Source organism: Paroedura picta, chromosome 11 (genome assembly GCF_049243985.1).
Source record: "Paroedura picta isolate Pp20150507F chromosome 11, Ppicta_v3.0, whole genome shotgun sequence".
NCBI lineage: Eukaryota > Metazoa > Chordata > Lepidosauria > Squamata > Gekkonidae > Paroedura > Paroedura picta.
In genome coordinates, this window is record NC_135379.1 from 57,480,627 (window position 1) to 57,503,647 (window position 23,021).

At 46.0% G+C, this 23,021-nt stretch overlaps 1 protein-coding gene across 3 annotated transcripts in view; it reads right to left on the minus strand.

Annotated features, from left to right (window-relative positions):
- The window catches only part of TPK1 (thiamin pyrophosphokinase 1), a 293,388-nt gene that overhangs the window by 100,404 nt on the left and 169,963 nt on the right, over window positions 1–23,021 (minus strand). For all 3 annotated transcript variants that reach the window (XM_077303441.1, XM_077303442.1, XM_077303440.1), the window contains one exon: window positions 7,374–7,469. In XM_077303441.1, coding sequence (XP_077159556.1) covers window positions 7,374–7,469 — 96 coding nt within the window. The remainder of the gene's footprint in view (window positions 1–7,373; window positions 7,470–23,021) is intronic.

The following is a 23,021-nucleotide window of genomic DNA, read 5'->3' on the forward strand; positions in this document are numbered from 1 at the left end:
ATAACAGAGGGCCCACCCAAGAAAACGGAGACGACACTTGGAACAAAGGCTAACCATGGGGAATAAAACATCATAATGCAGCATCATAATCACACAGCTTTTAGAGTTCTGATTCCTATTTGGACTAATGGAAGGGACAATTAGTATTAAAGAGTTTATAAGCTTGTTAAACAACATGCTTCTGTGCTAATTGGCGCCACAGACGTTTCTCATTCTTATGTGGATAGCTTGATAATGAAGACAGTATGAGCTGGGCAATTAGAGATATGTATTGATGTTGTAGGTGGAGAAGGGGGTGGTCGGAGTAGCTAAAAGAACGATGCACATGAAAAGAAGCTATCTATGTGTTTGTAGTGTGGCAGATTACACTTATTAAAAGACACTAAATACATTTTTTAAAAAAAAATCTCACAGTAAACAGTCTTGGGATGCTATTTGCTTTCTTCTACTTTCATGCATCCTGGCATATCTGCTTTATTAGTTATCGTCAAGGGACACACTAAACGGCGAAGGTACAACCCCTCTTTAGCATGCTGCTCCTTATAAAATGAGCATGATTTGTCCTTCCGGTGTTTGGCACATTTGGTACGAAGGATATCCTCGCGGAGTGACACGAGTCTTTCCAATCTCAGCAAAATAGGCTGGAAGATGGCGGAGGTGCAGTCAGTTTAAAAATGTGTGTGCGGGAGTGAACATCAGTATTTCTGATACTAAATAGTTCTCTTTTTCAAACTCGATGTCACTTCCCAAACTCCAGCATTCTTCTGGGCCACACTATTCCATGCTTTTAAGAGAACTGGTTCTGTCACTTTCAAACTCGGGAGGTTTAGAAGCTACCCGTCTGATCAATGGCAAGAGAAGAGGGGGTGGGGGGCAAGTTAGGCAGCACACGTCACTTGCAAGGGGGGAAGCCGAAATGGGAAGAGAGAGGGCAACTGAGCGCTACTCCCATCACTCTGTTCCAAATGGATGCTTCCCTAAGGATTGAGGAGCAAGATGAAGGAAGGAGATAGCAAGTGAGATGGATGTGAGGGGAGATGGACCCTTTTCCACTTCACCTGCCCTTGCTCCATCACCGCATGCAGTTTCTTCCAGCTGAGCTAACCACAAGGCCAGGTAGTAAGATGGAGTGGCCCAAGGACAGGTGGGGGAGCATTTAGTTCCATTGACCTTAACCCTCTGGGAACATTTAGACCAGGGGTAGTCAAACTGCAGCCCTCCAGGTGTCCATGGACTACAAGTCCCATGAGCCCCTGCTAGCATTCGCTGGCAGGGGCTCATGGGAATTGTAGGCCATGGACATCTGGAGGGCCGCAGTTTTGACTACCCCTGATTTAGACTATTCTCACAACCTATTCATTTATTTCTACCACACCTTTCTTCTCTTAGATTAGATTCTTTAAGCCATTAGATTCTTTAAGCCATCAAAGTTTTAAGCTCTTATTGAGCAAAGACAGGACTCGGTCTGATTATTTTAGCTCCATTCTTTCACGCTATACCATACCAGATGACTTACTGCATACATCAGCCAATATTTCTGATTTACGTGATTGGGTGTTCAAAGCGGACTCCGAACCCAGGGGCAAATTCCTTGCCAAGTTATTACCAAACTCACACCCTACTTCTGATTTTAACAAAATCACCTATCTGTTATCAGATGTCGACCCCTATATCTCATATCGGGTGGCCCTTTTTGCTCTGGGTACCAGGAAGATTCGAGCTGATTCATTTTTACAGGAGCCTCCACCTTGATGGACCATTTTATCCCTTTTATTGTAACTTAGTAGTCCATGTTTACATTTTTAGGTACACAGGATTGGAGAAATATTGTTTTATTTATTTATATTTGTGCCATATTGTTTTAATTGTGTTTTGTAACGGCCTTTGGCTACATACAATAAATGTTATTGTATCGTATCGTGTAGATTGAGAGAAGCTTATGCACCATGTTCTCCGTTTTACCATCACAGCACCATCCGGTGAGACCATCTAGGCTGAGAGTGTGGAGTGGCCCAAGGGCATCCATCCAGGGTCAGCCCTCGGCCTTCTGGATCCTAGTTCGACATTCTAACCATAACATCACACTGGCATTCCTGTGGCATGTGGGAAACAGGAGCCTGTGTATGGAAATGCTAGCAAGTCGCAAACAACTTATGGTAACCCCCTGTTGAGTGGCTTTTAAGTGAGAAGCAGAGGTGGATCTCCACGACCTTCCTTGTCACATTCTTCCCTGGTGGCCTCCCATCTAACTACCAGCCCTGCTTAACTTCTACGGTCTGAGAAATGAGGGCTATACCACGCTGCCATCTCTGCTGCGAAGAAACACAGTGGAGGTCAAGAACCAAAGGATTCTCCCTCTGCATTCAGCCTTCTGGAAGTTAAAGGAAATATCACGAGGTTTGGACTAGTGGCTTAGGATACCAAGAAGAGGGGAGAAGAGGGGAGTCCATCCACCTACCCAGAGAAAGAGTGGTGGGAGCAGCTGCACTTTTCTCAAGTCCCCTAATAAGATCCAGAGACAGATCTTAGTTTTCTCATGCCACTACTGAGAGGATTAGGTGTCTTTTGTCCAACTGTAAACTGTATTGAGGCTGCACATTCTGGACAACGTTTACAAAAGTATAATACCAACTTTTATAAAACATTTTTAAAATGAATCATTTAATTGAATGGCTGCCATAGCTACCTTGGCCCTGAAAATATCTCTAGCTCTGTTGTCAGATTCTAATTGGGAAATTCCTAGGGAGGTGGGGGTGGATCATGGGGAGGGTTAGGTTTGGGGAAGGGAGAGACCTCAGTGGGGTATAATGCCATACAGTCCACCTTCCAAAACAGCCATGATTTCCAGAGGAACTTCTCTTTGTAGTCTGGAGGTGAAAAGCTAGATTTAAGTCCTTTAGAGCAGTGGTCCCCAACCTTTTTATCACTGGGGACCACTCAACGCTTGACAATTTTACTGAGGCCAGGTGGGGGGGTAGTTTACTCCTCTACTCTCAACCACTGCCCTAGCACTCTCTGATCGCTATGGTAATGTTTAAACATCCCTTCAAAATAAGATACAGACGCGCCACAACAATGAACATAAGGAACATTTTATTTTCATGGAAATTTTAACTCATGACAATGACAAATCAATGGGAACCCTGAGCTTGTTTCTTTGCAACGAGATAGTCCCATCTGGGAGTGATGGGAGACAAGGACACCCGAAGTGTGTTGTAAAGGGCCGGGGGGGGGGGGAGAAGGCGTCCTTCGGGGCCCACCTCCAATTAGTCTACGGACCACATGTGGTCCGCAGCCTACAGGTTGGGGATCGCTCCTTTAGAGAGACAGAAGATTTTCAGCGTATGGACTTTCAGGAATCAAAGCTCCCTTTGCTGGCACCGTAGAGATAAATTGTAATTCTCGTTGGCGATGCTGGCTGTGCAACCCCAAAGAGCTGCATTGAAGCTCCCAGCCTTCGGCTTCCTAACCAAATCAGTATGCAGAATCGCAAGCAGGGCACCCGGCCGGCTCATGGCTACGCCCCCCTGACTCTCTACAGGAATTTTCCGAGGATCGGTGCTACTTTCTCGTCATACCCAAGACGATAGCTTTCAATCAATTTCATCGTCACTTCACTGATTCCATTAATCTTTACATGATATTGTTCCAGGTCACTTGCCGGCTCCTTCACAGAGGATTTCTCCCTTCTCTTCTCTTCTTGTCCCTTTACTTACATTTTTATTATGTGTTTTTTTATCCAGAAACGGCTTTTTATTGTTACGATGGGAGAGGGTTGAGTTTGTGAGGGCTGCACCAGCAAAACGCAGCAGCAGCAGCAGCAGGCTGTGATGTTCTTTGCAAGCCTGACATGGTGGTGGCTGACGATTGGGCATTAGTCTGGAATTGGGCATTAAAGGAGTGGCATGATCTTGCAGTTAGGGCATCTAGATCAGGGGTAGTCAAACTGCGGCCCTCCAGATGTCCATGGACTTCACCCACAATATTTATAGGAGAGGGAGAGAGTTAACACTTATCTCCTGTGCCGTTTCCCCAGAACACATCAGTAACTCCCTCCCTGATCAACTTGTTCTGTGGAGGCATTCCCACTGGAAACCAGTGTGCTACAGCAACTAGACTGAGCTTCAATTTTGGATCTAAGAGAGCTATTGGTTACAGTTTCAGATGACGACCTGGAAGAACCGGGTTCAAATCCCTCCTCTGCTGCAGAAGGGCGTTTGGGCAAGTCACCCCCTCTCAGCCCGGCTTTATGCTCACAGTTGTTGTGGGAAGAAAGAGAAGGTGGGGAGCACATTATAAGCCACTTTGGATATTCACTGGGGAGAACAATATCCATGATAAATGAGCAAAGGGAAGCCGATGCATACACAACATTACACACAAAACCTCCCCATCGCCACAAACGTATGAGTCTTTCTGCTACTTAAGAAGATACTGCTGAATGTGACTGCAAGGAAAGTAGTCACTCGGGAAGGATTTTTGCCACTGAGGGATGCAACCAGCAGAACTGAAGACTCCTGTGAAGTGGCATAAAATGGGACAGAAATTTCCTTTGGGCTGGACCGCCTTTCAGACACGCTTCCTGTTTTATTTTAAAGACTGCCCTGCCGTTCTGATATTTTATTCTCACGCTACATGAAGAAAACTAATTTTTAATACATCTGAATCGTCTCGGTAGCGTCACGGGGCTTCTGCAGTCTCACCAGCGATTTATTCCAAAGCTCTAAATTTAGACTAATTTGAGCTCTGCCCCCCTGAGCAGAAACACGCCTCAAATTCCCCGTCAACCTTTATACCCACTGAGTGTCTGCAGATGATGAAATAAGGCTGAAAAGAAACAACAAAATAAAAACATACAACTGCTGACTGTTCCTGGGGAGGAAGCAAAGGGAGGCAATTAAAATGCTGCCTTTCCTCCTTCGGAAGCACCGAATCCTCTCATCTGACATTTTGGTGGGATACAGGGCTGCAAACACAACCCTGGCAACCCTGGAGGGGACCAGCTGGTCGGACAGTGACATTCCCTGCACCATGATGACATCACTTCCAAGGTGACGAGAAGCGAGGTCATTGATTTAACCATAGAGTTTTGGTTGAATGGTAGCAAATTCTACATTTTAATCACTCTCTGTGCAAAGTGGTATTTCCTTTCGTCTGTCCTGAAATTGCTTCCCTCTAGCTTTCCTGGATGCCCACAAGTTCTAGGATTCGGGGAGAGGGAGAAAAAATTATCTTAGTCAGCCCTCTCTTCCTCATGCACAACGTTATGAACCTCTATCATGCTTCCCCTTCGTTATCTCTTTTCTATAAGAACATACAAAGAGGGTAAACTCCGCTATATTAAACAAAAATCCCAATATGAATTTCCCTCCTTTCCCTCCTCCCATTCATCAGGGTGGGGGGGGGGAGTTTGGTGGGACCTCAAAAACAGTACGAACTACAGAGCTGCCTTTCTCCATTTTTAACTATTGAGAACCCCCTGAAACATTCTTCGTGTTTTGAGAAAACCCAGAAGTGGTGGGCTGGTGCAAAATATGTTTGGGAAGCAGAGCTGTGGACACGCCCACCTGGGGCCCTTTCTCTCCCCACTCCTTCCAGGACCATCACTGGCCATTTTGGAGGAGAGGGGGGTATATATATATATATATAAATTAATTCACCCCCACCCATTTAGGAAACCCTTCTAGGGTCGTCAAGAAACCCCCGGATTTCATGAAACCCTGTCTGAGAAAGCCTGACCGAGAGAGATCTCCAGAAGGAGGGCCAACAGGTGGAAACATGGAAAACTAGTGCCAGTGGAAGATCGCCTTCGGATCCTACCCTACACTCCGCCGTCACACCTTAGCAATGCTATCTGAGGCACATCAAAGCAGTGACAAAGCTCTGACAATCCCCTTATGGCAGAAAGGGGGGAAAAAGGTCAAAGAAGGAAGAAAAAAGGAAAGCGTGTCATTTGATACACAATGGCATCTTTTGGAACAAGCGCCCTCTTGAAAAGAGACAAGCATCAGGGAAAACAAACAAGCAACACTTCTGTTGGGAGCTCCTGTGCCCTTTCTGTTGTTTGCCTCTTTGAAAAAGCAGCTTGTTCCTATGGAGTTCAAAGCGACTCCCCACAGCTGCCATCAGAGGAAGCTCAGGGATGCTGTAATTGAACAGCAACCTTACGCCATGCACTCGGGCAATGAGGACTCCTCCAAGGGATGCTTCCCCTCCTCTCCTGTGCCTTTACCATGAGTTTCGGCTCTCTGACATTTGTGCAGTGCAAGAGCCCTAATGACAGCACTGTCTTTCCTAAAAAATGACAGGGAGATCAAAGCATTCCGCGATGTAAAGTGGAAGTTGAAAGGGGAATGGTTGAAACTGCCTTCGCAGGTGACAGGGCTCCCTGTGTTCTCATGCTAATGATGAGCTTTGGTGCATCTTCTGGAAGACCTCTCTAAGAGCCAACAGGCTAAACATAAATCCAAGTTGCACTACCCACGGCAGCAGGAATTTGGCAAGATAATTCTTCCATTCCCCACTTTAAAGTCTGGCTCTTTCATCCTCGTTGATTATTTATACTTGAAAGAGGTTACTAATTCAGTGTGGTGCTGTATGCATGTGCAGAAAATAGCACATGCGCAGTGGGGTTTACTCTCCCACAGATGACAATGCCTCATACCGAATCACCTTTGAATCCAGTGGCTTCTTTGAGACTAACAAAGTTTTATTTAAGGTACTAGCTTCAAAGCCAGTTCCTAAGAATGGGTCTTGAAAGGGTCCCCTCCCCTGGCCCCTGGCCAGGCGGCTTAGGGTGGCTTTGGATCACAGCTTGCTGGATCAAGTGGGGCAGGTGGGAGCTGGCCAGCTTGTTAGCAGGCCTGGGACAGAGTTCCTTAGCAGGCAATCAGCAGGCCGGGAGGCCCTCGTTAGCAGACCCAGCCTAGCAGGCCAGGAGGCGCTCGTTAGCAGGCCCTCCACCATGACCCTTGCCCAGGGCCCTCTCCCCTTACCTGCTGCTGGCTCCAGGCACTGAGGCGTATCTGAGAGCAAAGAGGCTAGAGTCCAGGGACAGAGGGCAGGAGCTGCAGGGGCAGGGCCAATCAGGGTGCAGCCAGTGTTGCTGGCTGTATCCTGATTGGCCCTATTTCAACTTGGACAGCCGGACATGCTCCACCCCCCAGGCTGTTTCACAAATATGTAGAGAAACCATGAATAAGGATGAGTTTTCATGCGGGAATCCCAGAAGAACTCTAGGCTGCAACCCCATTTGAATGCAAAGATACCCAAATGAACAGAGGCCTGCTGCTCATCAACAATAAGAGCCATCTTCTCAGGGAAACTTGCACGGCTCTCTCTCCCAGTTGCCACAAAACATAGGTTTTGCTCACCTGCAGCCTTTTCTCTTCTATCTTCTGCTGGAGTATCTGAAGGCACTTGGTGAAATCAGTTAAGTCTTGATCTGGTGTCTCTATGAGCTCACAGCCCTACAGAAGTCAAACACAGGAACAGAAAAGAGAAAGGTAACAGTGAATGTTCTTGCAAGTTCAAAGACAACCCGAATGGTTTCCTTTCCTTCCAATTTCTATGATAATTATGACTGGTAGAAGTATGGTGAATTTGAACAGGCAGGTCTTAATTCAGCTCCGTGTCAAGGCAAACATTAAATAAAAGGGTCGGACTGCACAATTCATCCATCCGTTGGCTACATTTACGGTGCCGTCCAGTTCTGCCACTATGTTCAAGGTGGCTTTACAATGCAAAATAATTGCCTTCGATAAAGTAAGCATGACACAAAAGGATAAAGGGACAGGAAGTATAGAGAAGAAGGGACCGAACTTGGACAGCAACTCTTACTGAAATTCTCTGCTGTCTGCATAATGGCCATGTGGAACTACCACTCCAGGAGATTTCATGAGACACACGGTGCAGTCCTAAACAGACTCCCACCCTTCTAAATCCAGTGAAGACAATGTGTTTAGAAGGCTGTAAGTCCGTTTAGGGCAGCACTTGATACTGCATAATAGGGTTCCTCAATGTGGTGGCCATGATGCCAGCCAACACTTCCTATGGAGCCAGCAAAGCTTTCCTGGGTAATGGGAGAGTTACTGTAAGGCAAGGTTTATTACTGACTACTCTTCTTCAAATGAAAGCATTTTCTACCAGAGGAGCACAAGAACAGGTAAGTACCTCGCGCTTTCTTTAGTCAGTGTGTGAGTCTGGTCCCCTTTTGATCTTTCCTTCTTCCCAAGAGATGTAAGAAGGGAAGTATTGCTTTCAGTTTCACCTCCTGTGGCAGCCATTTTGAATTCAGCTCCACCTCTTCTTGAAGCCATTATGAAGAGACAATCATTACGCCCTCCCAAAATACCAAATGTGCCTGTGAGTTTAAAAATAGTTGGTCTATAAACTTGTAAAGAAAAGAGCTGTGTTTTTGTGCCCAATTATTTACCACTTGAAGGAGTCTCAAAACAGCTTACAATTGCCTACCCTTCCTCTCCCAAAACATACAATCTGTGAGGTAGGTGAGGCAGCGAGACCTGAGAGAACTGTGACTGGCCCAAGGTCACCCAGCTGGCTGCATATGGAGTAGGGAATCAAACCCTGTTCTCCAGACCAGAGGCCACTGTTCTTAGCGACCACATCAATCTGTCTCTCACTGACCATAAGGCAGGGGTGGTCAAACTGTGGCCATCCAAATGTCTATGGACTAGAATCATAGAGTTGGAAGGGGCCATACAGGCCATCTAGTCCAACGCCCTGCTCAATGCAGGATCAGCCCAAAGCATCCTAAAGCAGCCCAAAGCATCCTAAAGACTACAATTCCCATGACCACCCCTGCAATAACGTATGCATTACAGCCTGCTAAGTGCCTCACAATCCCCTTGTTTTGGGAATCTCAGCACAACCAGGTTATCGAGCCATGGTAGACTGCTCTGTGTGGCTAAAGGAAGGCATTGGACTTCTAGGGCCATGAGATATACAGACCTGTAAACCAATCTAGAGTTGATAATAAAAGGGTATCATTTATTTAAAGGGAATATATCCCATGGTGGAGTGGAATGGCGGGGCTGCACTGGGCCGGGCTGGCCACCCAACCCCATAAGGCAGCACAAAGAACATGCCACTTGGAAAGCACATGAGGATACTGGGCAGCCAGGAGACAAGAGCAGGGTGCTCTCTCTTGTGCCGTTGTGGCTGCTTACTGCATTCCCCTGCCTGTATGTTGGCTGGCACCATGCAGGCCCCAGAGCCAAGGTACCCTACTTGTAGTTAGCTAGATAGCTGACTGGCCAATCAGGAACGTATGTAGTAGGGCTGGGTGGCAGTGGCATGATAGCATGGGCTGGCCACTTGTGCTGCCATTCTCCTACTGGCAGAACAGCCCCACCCAGGGTGAATCGCCTCCTGTTTTAAGATGTGTGTTGTCAAGGCTGCAATATGCGTTTTATTAAAGGGAAAGACGTATGGGTCGCCGTATACTGTGCTAAGTTATAGGTGTCACGGTTATGTTAAAATGGAGCAATACAATAGTTCATGTCTCTTAATTTAGAGTTTCAACATCCGTTAAGCTTCTGTTTAAGAGCTCAGCTAAGTAAGGAATCATGAAGTTTGTCCGCCATATTAAGTTGCCATTCCAAGAGTTTCCAAGGATATGAAATACCCATAGAGCGCCGTAAATTATCATAAGCACCACAGCTGCTAGACTTAGAAGTTCCTTTACCTGCCTCTTCAAGGTCTCTTTAAAGGCTTCCTGGCTCTATCAATCCCTGATTCATTTGCTACTTTTACCTTGTACTGTAGTGACTGATAAGGAAATTAGGTTCTCACCAGTCAACCCCCCCCTCCTCTTCATAATATGATTCTGAATATATTGTTTACGGCTTGGGGAAACTGTAATAAAACACAGGGTGACAGCTTTTTAAAAGTGGAGGTCCAGAAATGAAAAAAAAAAGTAATCTTCGCCAGTAGAAAGTTCAAAGAAGATAGTGGTCACCCTGTATCTATATTTAGCTTTACAGATCTCTCTCTCTCCCCCCCCCCTTCCTTAGATATTTATTAGATGTCACAAAATCTTGGTTTCATCCAAAGGTCCTGTACATTTCTATAGTTTGTTTACCACACAATGCCCCTCTTTGGGTATGTACACAACTGATGACATCACAAGAACATCTAGCTCAATTGCTAAAACATGGAGTTGTACCCTGCTGATTTACCTGGAAAGGGTTAGTTCATATGATATTCAAGACACATGGCTACTCCAAGTGCAGCCTTTCTGAACCTTTTGACTCTTGAAAAAGCCCTGAAACATTCTTCAGGCTTTGAGAAACCCCAGAAATGACACAATTGTGCAGAATATGGATGGGAAGCAGAGCTGTGCACACATCCACCGGGGGCCCCCCCATTTCCCACCCCCTCTAGATCAAACATTGGCCATTTTTGAAGGGAGGTCAGTTGACATGACTATATATGGTCATATCACCTGATAAATGTTTAATAAATTTTAAATATATATGAGAAAAATTAACTCACAACAATTTGTTGTGAGTAAAATTAACTCACAAATTTTAAATATATATGAGAAAAATTAGCTCACAACCTCCAGCACCATCAAGGAATCCCAGGGTTTCATGAAACCCTGGTTGAGACAGCCTGCCCTAGTGTGTGGATGTGTCCCACACCACACCCATCATGCCTGGCAGGAAAAAGAGTATATTGATATAGTTATTGGCTACATTGGCACGCCTGCTTCCTAATAATGGGTGACAATATCTTGGAATGTACTTGTTATTAACGAAGACTGACATATACATGATGGAATAGCAGGGTGTTTTTGATGTAGAAACATATCTACTGGCTTGCCCCCTGTAAAGGATATGACATCCGTTTGTACCGCCTCTGCCCATGACAGACAGGCAGGAGAAAGCGAGAGCATGCCAGCAGGTGAGAAAGGAGCCAGCTGAGGGAGGGTGGCTGAGGTGGTGGCAGTGGAGGAGGACCAAGCAGGCTGGAAGATGGTTGACAGAGGAGGCGGCTGGCCAGGGCTGGCACTGTGTCCCGCTCGCTGTGGTGCTGCCGCCTCCCCTGTCCCTAGGTGTCACTGTGTTCGTTCATGCTCTCCTCGTGGCCAGCCTCTTCCCAAGACTGAGCACCCTGCTCTCCTTCTCCAGCCTTCAGGCCTTTAATCTGGAGAACCGGATGTGATTCTCCACTTCTTCCCATGCAGACAGCTGGGTGACCTTGGGCGAGTCATAGTTCTCTCAGAGCTCTCTCAGGCTCCCTTACCTCACAGGGTGTCTGTTGTAGGGATAGGAGGAGTAGACAATTGTAAGTCACTCTGAGACTCCTTTGGGTAGTAAAAAACGGAGTACAAAAAACAGATCTCTCGCTTCACTCAATGACCACACTGGAGATCTTCTCTCTCTTCAATGACCTATGCTTATCCTTATGTCAGAACCAGCCCTGTGCTTATCCACATGAAACATTCTCCCAAGAAGGCTAGAACTCTTTCAGAGTGAAAAGTTGATCTGGATTATTTATTGTTGCAGGAGAAACCCCCCCCCCCACAACACACAATAACTATTTAACAACTTTCCCCTTTCTTTTACATTAAACTCTGGGCTCCTCACAAACCTTGGTCCACAAAAAAACAACAACAGTATTTCTGCAACATTAAAAATAAAAGGACACCAGAAGTTTTTGGACCAACGTGATCTGTTGAGAAAAAGCAATCACTCTTTAATTTTAAGATTTTTTTGTGTTAAAAATGATGTTATCTGCCTGCCACTGCACACATAGACTTACTTGGGTTTAGAGCAGGGGTAGTCAACCTGTGGTCCTCCAGATGTTCATGGACTACAATTCCCATGAGCCCCTGCCAGCATTTGCTGGCAGGGGCTCATGGGAATTGTAGTCCATGAACATCTGGAGGACCACAGGTTGACTACCCCTGATTTAGAGCACATTACTGGAGTGCTCACACGAGTAAGACATTTATGGATACTGATTTATAATCAGGAGTTCTAAAGCAAGCCCCACCGGTGTTCTTGAAGCAATATTTTGGCAGTCACTGAATCTCTTAGCCTTTCCCTGAAGATTTGATTTGGCCCCAGCAGGCGGAATATGGTGGCAGTCAGTTCTTGGGGGAGGAAAACCAAATTAACATATCACCTGGTGTTGCTGCCTCTGCAAGTGAGATATCTTAATCAGAGGTCAACGGGAAAATAAAAAGGACTGGGAACTGGTGTCTGGTGCAGATTCACCCAGTGAGCAATCTAATTGCACACAGGTATTCCAAGTGGTGGGAATATGACCTGCTGGTAAATGCTTAGAGCAAAAGGAAGCCAGTCTTGCAATTACTTTACAAAGTGCAATCCTTTACACAACTATATCCTTCTAAACTCATTGATTCCTTAATTTCCAGGGTTTCTCCCTTGGGGGGGGGGGGGCTAGGCAAAGCCTAGCAGTGGAAGACCTCCATTCTCTTGGGGGCGAGGAAGGAGATGGGAATCATTATGTCAGCCCCAGGCTGTGATGGCCTTCAAAGGTCCCAGCCAGCATTTTGAACTGTACTCTGAAACAAACTAGCAGCCAATGCGGACCACCTCAAAACAGGCCACATATGTTCCCATTCACTGGTCTGTCTGAATCTGTCTCGACTTGCTTTTCAAGGGTAGCCCAATGTAGTCATTACAGTAGCCTAGTCCTAATGTTATGAAAGTATGGATCAGCGTGGTCAGATTGGCTAAATCCAAAAAAACGAGAGAACTGGCAAAACAGGTGCAACAGAGAGACTGCACTATATCTGAGGACACAAGCCAAATTTTCATTTATTCGTTCGTTCATTCATTCGTTCGTTATATTTGTATACCGCCCTCCCCGAAGTCTCAAGGTGGTTCACATAAAACAGAACAGAAACAATACAGATAACTTAGATTAACAATAATGAATGAAGGGAAACAACAAGCAACATGGAACTGTAGAAAAATTAAACATTAAAGTAATTCATACTGATAGCCCAGTGGGTTGGGTTGAACTGCAGTGGGTGCCAAAAGAGGGGGCTCAGGAGGAAAGCCCTTGGGAAGTGATGGTACAGTTTGACCTCAACCAAATGCCTGGTGGAGGAGCTCCCTTTTGCAGGCCTGAGGAACTGTTCAAGTTCTGTCAGGGCCTCGATCTCCTCTGGGAGCTCGTTCTACCAGGTGAGGATCAGGATGGAGAAAGCTCTGGCCCTGGTTGAGGCCAAGCGAGCTTCCCTGTAGCCAGGGATCACCAGGAAGTTGGAATTGCCAGAGCATAAGGCTCTTTGGAGGGTGTAAACAGAGAGGCGATCCCTCAGGTACACTGGGCCCAGACCACATATGGCCTTGAAGGTGATAACCAGAACCTTAAGTCTGATCCAGAATTCAACTGAAAGCCAGCTGAATGTGGGATCTCCGAGGTTTTGCTGTGAGGACTCTGGCAGCTACGTTCTGGACTACTTGCAGTTTCTGGATCAAAGTCAAGGGCAGGCCTGAGTAGAGCGAGTTGCAGAAGTCCAGCCTAGAGGTGACCTTTGTGTGGATCACTGTGGCAAGGTGTTCCGGAGCCAAGTAGGGCGCTAGTATTTTGACTTTGCGAAGGTGGTAGAATGCCAGCCGTGCTACTTGGGTGACCTGAGCCTCCATATATAGGGAAGCATTTAAAACCACATCCAGGTTCCTGGCTGATTGGGCCACTGATAGCTGCACTCCATCCAGGTTGGGCAAGCACACTTCCTCACTTGGGCCCTTCCTGCCCAGCCACTTTGAAGGGTTGAGCTTCAGACGACTCTGCTTGAGCCATCCCCTCACTGCTTCCAGGCAGCTGTCTAATGTTTCTGGGGGAGAGTCAGGGTGGCCATCCATCAGGAGGAAGAGCAGGGTGCCATCCGCATATTGGTGGCAACCCTGCCCAAACCTCCGCACCAGTTGAGCATAAAGATATTGAATAGAATTGGAGAGAGAACTGCTCCTTGAGAGACTCCACATGCCAGTTGGTGACGGCTTGATTTGCTCTCTCCTAGTGCTGCCCTCTGTCCGCGATCCCGGAGAAATGAGATTAGCCACTGAAGGGTGGTTCCTCTGATTCTGGTGGTGAGCTAGCTCATAACTGACCATGCTGAACGCTGCTGAATGTTCTAATAATAAAAGCAGCACCAACCCACCCAGGTCCAACTGGCGACGGAGGTCATCCGTCAGGGCGACTAGCGCTGTCTCTACCCCGTGGCCAGGCCAGAAACCTGACTGGGATTGATCTAGGATTGAAACTTCTTCCAAGTATGCTGACAGTTGGTCCACAACAGCCTTTTCAAGCAACTTCCCCAGAAACGCTAAGTGTGAGACGGGGCGGTAGCTGGAAGGCTGTTGGGGGTCCAAAGGTGTTTTTTTGAGCAGAGGATGAACCACTGCCTCTTTTAACCCTTCCGGGAATTCTCCTGTAGAGAGGGAGAGATTGTTTATCTCCCAGAGGGAAGCTACTACGCTTCTAGCAGTTCATTTGTTCATTCATTTCCATTCCTTTTTAGAAAAAGCAGACATTTTGAGGGAAGGGGGGAATTAAAATAAGTGCTGTATTTATTTCCCTATCTAACCTAAACCTCTGTTACAGGTTTAACAACATAAAACACATCACTTAGAATATACAATTGTACCACTTGGCATATTATGGGAAACAATCCACGTTTTACGTTTTCTGCATGCAGTACTGCGAAGACAGGCCGTTGTGGAGAGGAAGAGTCAGACAGTTGAAAATTGCCGTACTCTACGATACATTAGCAAATTATCTTCGATTTTGTCACCTGTGAGGTATGAAAAAGAATAGGAGCTGGAAATAAGAAATATGAATTCCATACTAAAGGAAACAAAGCACGTTCTTTGGATGAAATGGTCTCACAGAATCTCAATAGGACTAGTGACAGATTTGTGTATCAAGTTAAACTGTTCACTAGTGCATTATCACCATTTGTATTACAGAGTATAAACAGAGGACAAAACTAGACATGTTTGAGCAGTAAACATATCCTTGAAAATATGGTGCATATGTTGATTGTAAGCTGTGACTTCTTTGGGTAGGTGCACATGTCTAGTATGCACAGGAATTAATTTGGTAACCCTGTAAATGGCCTTAACATTAAAATACACTATACATTGCGTATGTGTAGAATCTGGTCTTTAAAAATATTTTGCTCTTTAGTAGACAATGTTTCTTAGGCCTTTTAAAAAAAGAGCCCCTCCAAATTTCCAGTTTTTCCACTGAAAAAAAATGGCGGCGCCCCAGGGGAACAAAAATCGACCCCCATTTTTCCATAGGGTTGGGTGCTTTGGCGCCCGAAGCAGCTGGTCTCTCCCGGCACAGCCAGTGCTGCGCCATTGGGGGGGAGGTGTGGGCATCAGCACGCTGGCGGGTGCACACGCTGACACCCGCGCCTCCCCCCCCCCCGGCGGGGCACTGGCTGTGCTGGGAAAGAACGGCAGCTTCAGGTGCCGAAGCGCCCAACCCTAACATGTCTACGGAGGTGATGTAGGGACAAATCTCTGTTCGGCCAAGGAAACTCATAGGCTTACCCAGGGGTAGTCAAACTGCGGCCCTCCAGATGTCCATGGACTACAATTCCCAGGAGCCCCTGCCAGCATTTGCTGGCAGGGGCTCCTGGGAATTGTAGTCCATGGACATCTGGAGGGCCGCAGTTTGAATACCCCTGGCCTTACCTTTCAGCAGTTACTCTTTGTCAGACAATCCTATCTCACTGGGTTGTTGCAAGGACAAAAATGGAAAAAGGGGAGAGCCCCATATACTGCACTGAGCCTCTTGGAGAAAGCGAGGCAAAACTCTCTCTCAATGAGATCCTCAACAAAGGACAAGCTTCCCTGAAGGTTAGCTGGCCCACCATGACCGCTCGTTCCATGCGCAATGTAGAATCAAAGAGCCCGGCAGGATCTGGGCAGGGCAAAATGACTGCAAATAAGACACCACAACGATATCCAGAAGGCGCCAGGAAGCAGTCCTGCTAATAGCAGCCTAAATTGGGCGGCCTTGGGATATCTTGGAGCCAGTGTTGAGCCTGACCCATTGTGTTTTCAGCAAATGATTCTTTGATGAAGGTGTTGAGCTGAAAAGCAAGCTCTAACTTTCCCCCTATCATAATTATTTATAATTTTAATTGTATTTTTTCGCCATAATTGGTTGCTATTCTGAAACTATTCGGCAATAATGTTGTCTGCGAAAAGTGTTATCTTTGTGATGTCTTAGAATCACAGAGTAACAGAGTTGGAAGGGACCTCCTGGGTCATCTAGTCCAACCCCCTGGCCTGCACTATGCAGGACACTCACAACTTATTCAAAGTTGGAGGAGTGGGGAATCAAACCAAGTTCTGCAGATGAGAATACACTGCTCTCAACCACTATGCCCTGCTGGCTCAGCCTAACCTACCTCACAGGATGACTGTGAGGAGAATATGGAAGTTACAGCCACATAACCAAAGATCTTTGGAATAAGAGTAAGGAAAAATAAAGGTTCCAATCCCTGATGAATAATTTTAAGGATCATCTGAGGTGACAAGTGCCTTGCCTGAATGGAATGTGCAGAAGAAAAGCTGGTTTTATAGCCAACATCCCTGCCCTAAGGAATCTCCAAGTGGCTTACAATCACCATCCCTTCCTCTCTCCACAGCAGACAGCCTGTGAGGAAGGTGGGGCTGAGAGAGCTCCGAGAGAATTGTGACTGGCCCAAGGTCACCCAGCAGGCTTGTGGTAGAGGAGCGAGGTATCCAACCTGGTTCTGCAGCTTACAGGCTGCTGCTCTTATAGTCTGCGGGCTCCATAGGACTGAAAAGCAACCAAGTTCTTTAACAACTAGACAAACCGCTGACATCAGGCCAGAAACTTATGGAAAACACACACACCTCCTCAAACCCAAAGTGACATGAACGTGTCAGATTTGACACCTATCCCCCCCCCTTCCCAGCTCTTTCTCTAGCTGAAACTTTTGACTTCCACTAATGCAGCTTCCGCCCCTCCTCCTTGTTCCTACCTTGAGGTGTTATTTTTCAAAGTCTGTGATTATTTTTCCCCCCAGAGGCAGGATTTGGCTTCTGGCTGACAGTGATTTTTTTTATATATATATAACTTATATTTACCATGACAGACGCAGCAATGAAAGAGTTAGCCCCCATCAATTGTCAAGTGAGCTTTCTCCGCGGTGTATTTCTTTGGGGGTTTAAAAGACTATAATTATGACATAAACATTCCAAATAGGAAAAAAATCCCCGAAAAGTGAATCTCCTAGCCCTGGCATGTGCTATTTTTATATTGCCAGTTTCGTTTGGCAAGGATATTGGGGGTGGTGCGGGGGGGAATATTTGCCTTGCGTTTTGAGGAGGGGTAGAGGCTCAGTGGTAGAGAGCACCTGCTTTGGATCCAGAAGGCCCCTGGCTCAATCAGTGGCAATTCCAACAAAAAGAGTCAGGTACCCAGTGATGCTAAACCTCTCCCTGAGACCTGGTGCCTCTCAGAGTGGAAGATATTGGACCATATGGACCAATTGTGTGATTCAGTATTTAGCCACTTCATATATCTGAGCAGCCGGCGATGTGAAAATATTTGAGAGGAGCTGCCCATCGGACTAGACCAGGGGTAGTCAAAATGCGGCCCTCCAGATGTCCATGGACTACAATTCCCATGAGCCCCTGCCAGCGAACGCTGGCAGGGGCTCATGGGAATTGTAGTCCATGGACATCTGGAGGGCCGCAGTTTGACTACCCTTGGACTAGACAATACTGACTTTGTTGACCAATGGTCTGACTCGTTATAAGGCAATCTCATGCGTCTCTGTAGCTTTGCATCCCAAAGCCGACAGCTATTCATCGGGGAATGATAAAATCAGAGTCCAGTGGCATCTTTAAGACCAAAAAAGATTTATTCAGGGTGTGAGGTTTCAAGTGCAAGCACTCTTCCTCAGACTAAGAACTCCCTATATGACAGTGGGAATATATTTTGCAAAGATTAATTCTGTTAAATTAGTCTGTCACCATGCATCCCTTACAGGAATGCTTCACACTTGCATAGTGACAGATGGGGCAAACAGCAAATGGGGCAAACAGCAAATGGTGGGGCGGGATCCTTGAAATCCTCCCTTTCTGTTCCACTATGAAAGTTGTCCTCCATCCCCTTCTTGGGAGGAAATCCCGTTTCTAGATGCCTGTCATTCGTAAATCCCTTCTTCCCTACTTTTTGTTCAAAGCCTGAATTATTCTTTTAATGTCTTTGTATGTATTTTGTATGGTCAGCGGACAGGAAGGCCTGGAGGATCATTGTCCATGGGGTCGCGATGGGTCAGACACGACTTCGCACCTAACAACAACAATGTATTTTAGCTGTTTTGCTTTTTGTTGGTTTAAATGATTTAAATGATTTTATTATGTGAGTTTTAGTTTCTTAACCATCTTGGTAGCCATCGCATGGGGGTGGTAAGGTGGGATATAAATAGGATAAAAGAAATATATTTGGTGTACTGCAACTTCCTCTGCAGACATGCGGGCTCCAATTTGAATAGGTCCCGCAGTACGTAGGGAGAGAGGGCTTAAGCCATTGTTAATCATCAGAGGAGTTGGTTTTTATACCCTGTTTTTTATTACCTGAAGGCGTCTCAAGCAGCTTACAATCACCGTCCCTTCCTCTCCCGACAATAGGCCCCCCGTGAGGTTGGCTCAGAGAGAACTGTGATTAGCTCAAGGTCACCCAGATGGCTGCATGTGGAGGAGGGGTGGGGAATCAAGCTCGGTTCTCCAGTCTTAACTACGACACCAATTTGGCTCTCAATAGCTAATGCACCACTTTAAAATACTTCACTGCACGGCACTCTGAGGAAACTGGTATAACTTTTAAAATGCAGACAAATGCGGTGCTGGCAGCGTAGCATTTAGGGATCCATCCTGCTTGCCGAGGGAGAAACTTCCTGCATTTTGTCTTTGCAAAAGTCTCAAAGATCTCATCCCTTTGCTCTGTTTAACAAAGGGTTTCTTCCCCTATCCTCGCCTTTGGCTACTGAATCTATCAAGGACTTAGGGGTTATGTGTACGAAAAAGACTTCCAGAGTATACAAGAGCAAAATTAGTGAGTAAAATTCTCCTGTGATTACTCACATTATAGCACGATGCTGATCAAAGGCATAAAATTACAAAATTAGGAAATGCAAAAGCCATTTCTGTTTCCATCAGAGGCGCTCCCTCTGCACCCATTAGTAAGTTAAGCCTCATAACACGGGTGAGGAATGTCTTGATAATCCCCGCTGCACGGCTTAGTTCTTTAGAGCCGGTTCTTCCAAAAGAGAGAGAGAGAGAGAGAGAAAATACTAAGCCTGGATACAACATTCAGACTCACCATGATTTGATGGGAAACTTCTCTGATCATCTCTCATTTGAGAAGGTTACAAGTTTTGTTGTTTATAGAATCATAGAACCCTCGAGTTGGAAGAGACCATAAAGGCCATCTAGTCCCACCCTCTGCTCAGTGCAGGATCGGTATCTGTCCAGCTGCTGCTTGAAGACCACCAGTGAGGGGGAGCTCACCACCTCCCTGGGCAGCTGATTCCACTGCCAAACTACTCTGACAATGACATTTTCCCCCTCTGTTATCTAGCTGGTACAGTTCTATGCATAGTTTAAAGCCATTATTGCGGGCCCTGTCCTCTGCTGACAACAGGAACTGCTCCCTGCCCTCTTCCAAATGACAATCTTTCAAACCTTTAAAGAGAATAATCATGTCACTTCTCCACTCCCTCTTCTCCAGGCGAAACATTCCCAAGTCCTTCAGCCTTTCCTCTCAAGGCTTGGCCCCCAGGCCCCGGGACATCCTCATCGCTATCCTCTGCACCCTATCAGTTTTGCGTGGCAGCAATTCATGGTCGACCACGTCAAATGTGGCATAGAGCAATTTATTGAGCCAATCTGGCCCAAATTGAGTCTTCCCATTTTCCTGCTGCCTTCAATTGTTCTCAACTTTAGGAAGCACTAACACCTCCCTTATTTTCCACTTCCTTGGGTTTCTTCAAGACAGCCAGCATGGTGTCATGGTTAGGAGAGGTGACCTTTAATCTGGAGAACTGAGTTTGATTCCCCACTCCTCCACCTGCAGGCAGTTGGGTGACCTTGGGATGGTCACAGTTCTCTTAGGCTTGTTCATGTAGAGCAGTTCTGTCAGAGCTATCTCAGGCCCACCTACCTTATGGCGAGAGGAAGAGAGTAAGCCACTTTGGGACACCTTCAAGTAGCAAAAAGCAGGGTATAGAAACCAGTTCCTCGTCCTCATCCTCAAGTTCTAGTTGGCTCCCAAACTATTTTGCTAGCTGGTTAGAAAACTTGTATGTCTTGTATCTAGCGAAGCATCAGATCTTGGGTCTCTGACATTGCCTGCCAGTCATAACATCTTTGCTACACTTGCTATTTATTTATATACTATTTTAAATTGCTTCTCGTTCTGAATTTATCTTCTGCTTTCATAATAACCTCTCAGTTTCCCTCAGATTTTGAGATTGATTGATTTTTCATATATGATATTAATTTTGCCATTGTTGCATAGTCAGCCAATTTATTCAATATCTCAAAGCTTGGGCAGATTTTCATTTTGCTGCATAGATGATTCTAGGTGCTGTCACTGTATATTCAAGTATCTCTTCCGAAACATTTGGTAATTTGTTGGGTGATATGCCTAATAACATATATATATATATATTTAGCTTGTATAAGAAATTTAAATAAAATTCCGGGCACCCAGCACTTTTATGTATTCAAAACACCTCTCATATGTTATGAGCCAGCTTGGTGTAGTAGAGTGCAGACTTCTAATCTGGCAAGCCAGGTTTGATTCTGCCGCTCCCCCACATGCAACCAGCTGGGTGACCTTGAGCTCGCCACAGCACTGAGAAAGCTGTTCTAGCTGAGTAGTAATAGCAGGGCTCTCTCAGCCTCACCTCCCTCACAGGGAGAGGAAAGGGAAGGTGATTGGAAACTGCTTTGAGACTCCTTTGGGTAGAGAAAAGCGGAATCAAAGAACCAACTCTTCGTCTTCTTCTTCTTACAACAACTCTGCAAGGTAGATCAGGGTGATCGGGAATGGAAAAGAGAGACAGAGACACACAGAGAGAAGTAGTTTCCGGTAGCTCCTTGGTCAGTTTGCGGCCAGGGCAAGACTTGAGCCTAGATCACTGCTCATTCTTGCTTCTAGCACGCCATGCCAGCCGAGATCCACGTTTCACTAAAACGCTTTTTCAGAGTGATTCTGATATCTCAGAATTTAAAAAAAAGAAAGCTCTTTATTGAAAGCATAACAAACTAGTCATCATAGAAACTTTGCTAAGACTGAAGATCCGAATCAAACTATTCCTTTGTCTACCCTTTGCCCCCAGCCTACCCCGTAACAAATGGCTTAGGCGCAAAGATAGTCCTTGTGGGAAGGCACCCCTGGGACTTAGTTTTCCTGGGAAAGACGGCAGTTCTCAGGTCCTTCACATTAGGGAAGAAGGAAGCTTGAGGTCTGGGGCTAGTTCCATTCCCACCTACTCTAGTTAGTAACAAAAGATCAAAAACCGCAGCTGAGAGGCTAAGATCAAAGGGCCCCCGCATTACCCCGATGGGTGCAATCCAAAGTGCTGTCCTAGGCCTGAACATTGACAGGAATCGAATCACAGAGCAGAAGTACACAAAGCAATTCACAGAACAGAAATATTATACAACATAAAACGTCATGGCAAAGCATAGCACCAAGAGGACAAGACAAAACATGACAGACGCGTAAGATGATTTTGACAATTTATAACTAACCCTGGGCACAGGGCCATGCAGCAGACCCTGCCAAACAGTTGATCCTGCGGAGCGTGAGCTCCATTTAGGGGCACAAACCCAGGAATTTCTGTGGGAAGAACTGGCTCATGCCCCAGTTTGGGTCCAGTCGTATTCAAGAGTGGAGAAAGGAACTTGATTTCTAGACTTAATTTCATCATTTGGGTCCAATGTCAAGGAGCCTTAAAAGATTATCAGTGGTTTTCCTCCCGGTATGCTAAACCCGGTTAATCCAAATTTGCATAGAGATTGGCTTCAAAAGTTCAGCTTGAAGAACAAACTCTGAACTGAAGCCCTGGAATCTGACTGTCTCAATAGGATCCCCAGCTAGGGACAAGTCCAGAAGTATGCTTGCCTGGGGGACTGGTCTGTGCCCACATTTTGGAAGCAAGGACAGATGCTGAAAGTCTGTGACAAGACTCTCTGTCTTGGCCCCGTGCCCATGGATGGAAATGTAGATGACTCTTGTAAGTACAGGATTAGCTAGAGGATTATTTTGATGTTCTTTTGTAGTGTTCTGACTAAAGCCTGCATGCCTGTAGATTGTTCCCTAGTAGCTGTGCTTAACAAAGACTCTGGCTAATGAACCATCACTGGTGAGAAAAAAATAATAATCTGGGATGCATCTGCCACCGAAAACAAAGCAACCCCACTGGATGTCACCAGGGACCTAATGTGATGGACCAGAGAATTGGTCTTCTGAGGTCAGCTCTGTTTTCTCAGACAGCAGTGGTTCTCCAGGATCTCAGGCAGAAGTCTTTACCTATTTATGATTTCAGTGGTATTTTAAATGTTTTAATGTTTGGTGTGTCATGGATCCCAACTGGGTAGAAAGTTGACACAAAAATGCTCTCTCTCTCTCTCTCTCTCTCTCTCTCTCTCTCTCTCTCTCTCTCTCTCAAACACACACACACACTAATTCAATCAATAAGACCTCAGCATTTTAACTGGAGATACTTGGGGCATCTACACCAAAAACGGATACTCTACCACTGAATCACAGCTCTAGTGACAAGGAAGATTTTCACAATAGAAACTTGTCAGATCTTGAAAGCCACGCAGGGTCGACCTTTGTTAGTATTTGGATGGGAAGCCCTCAATGAAGACCAGGCTGCTGTGCAGAGGCTGGCAATGGCAAACCACCTATATACATTTTTTGCCTTGAAAACCCTACTGCAGGGGTGG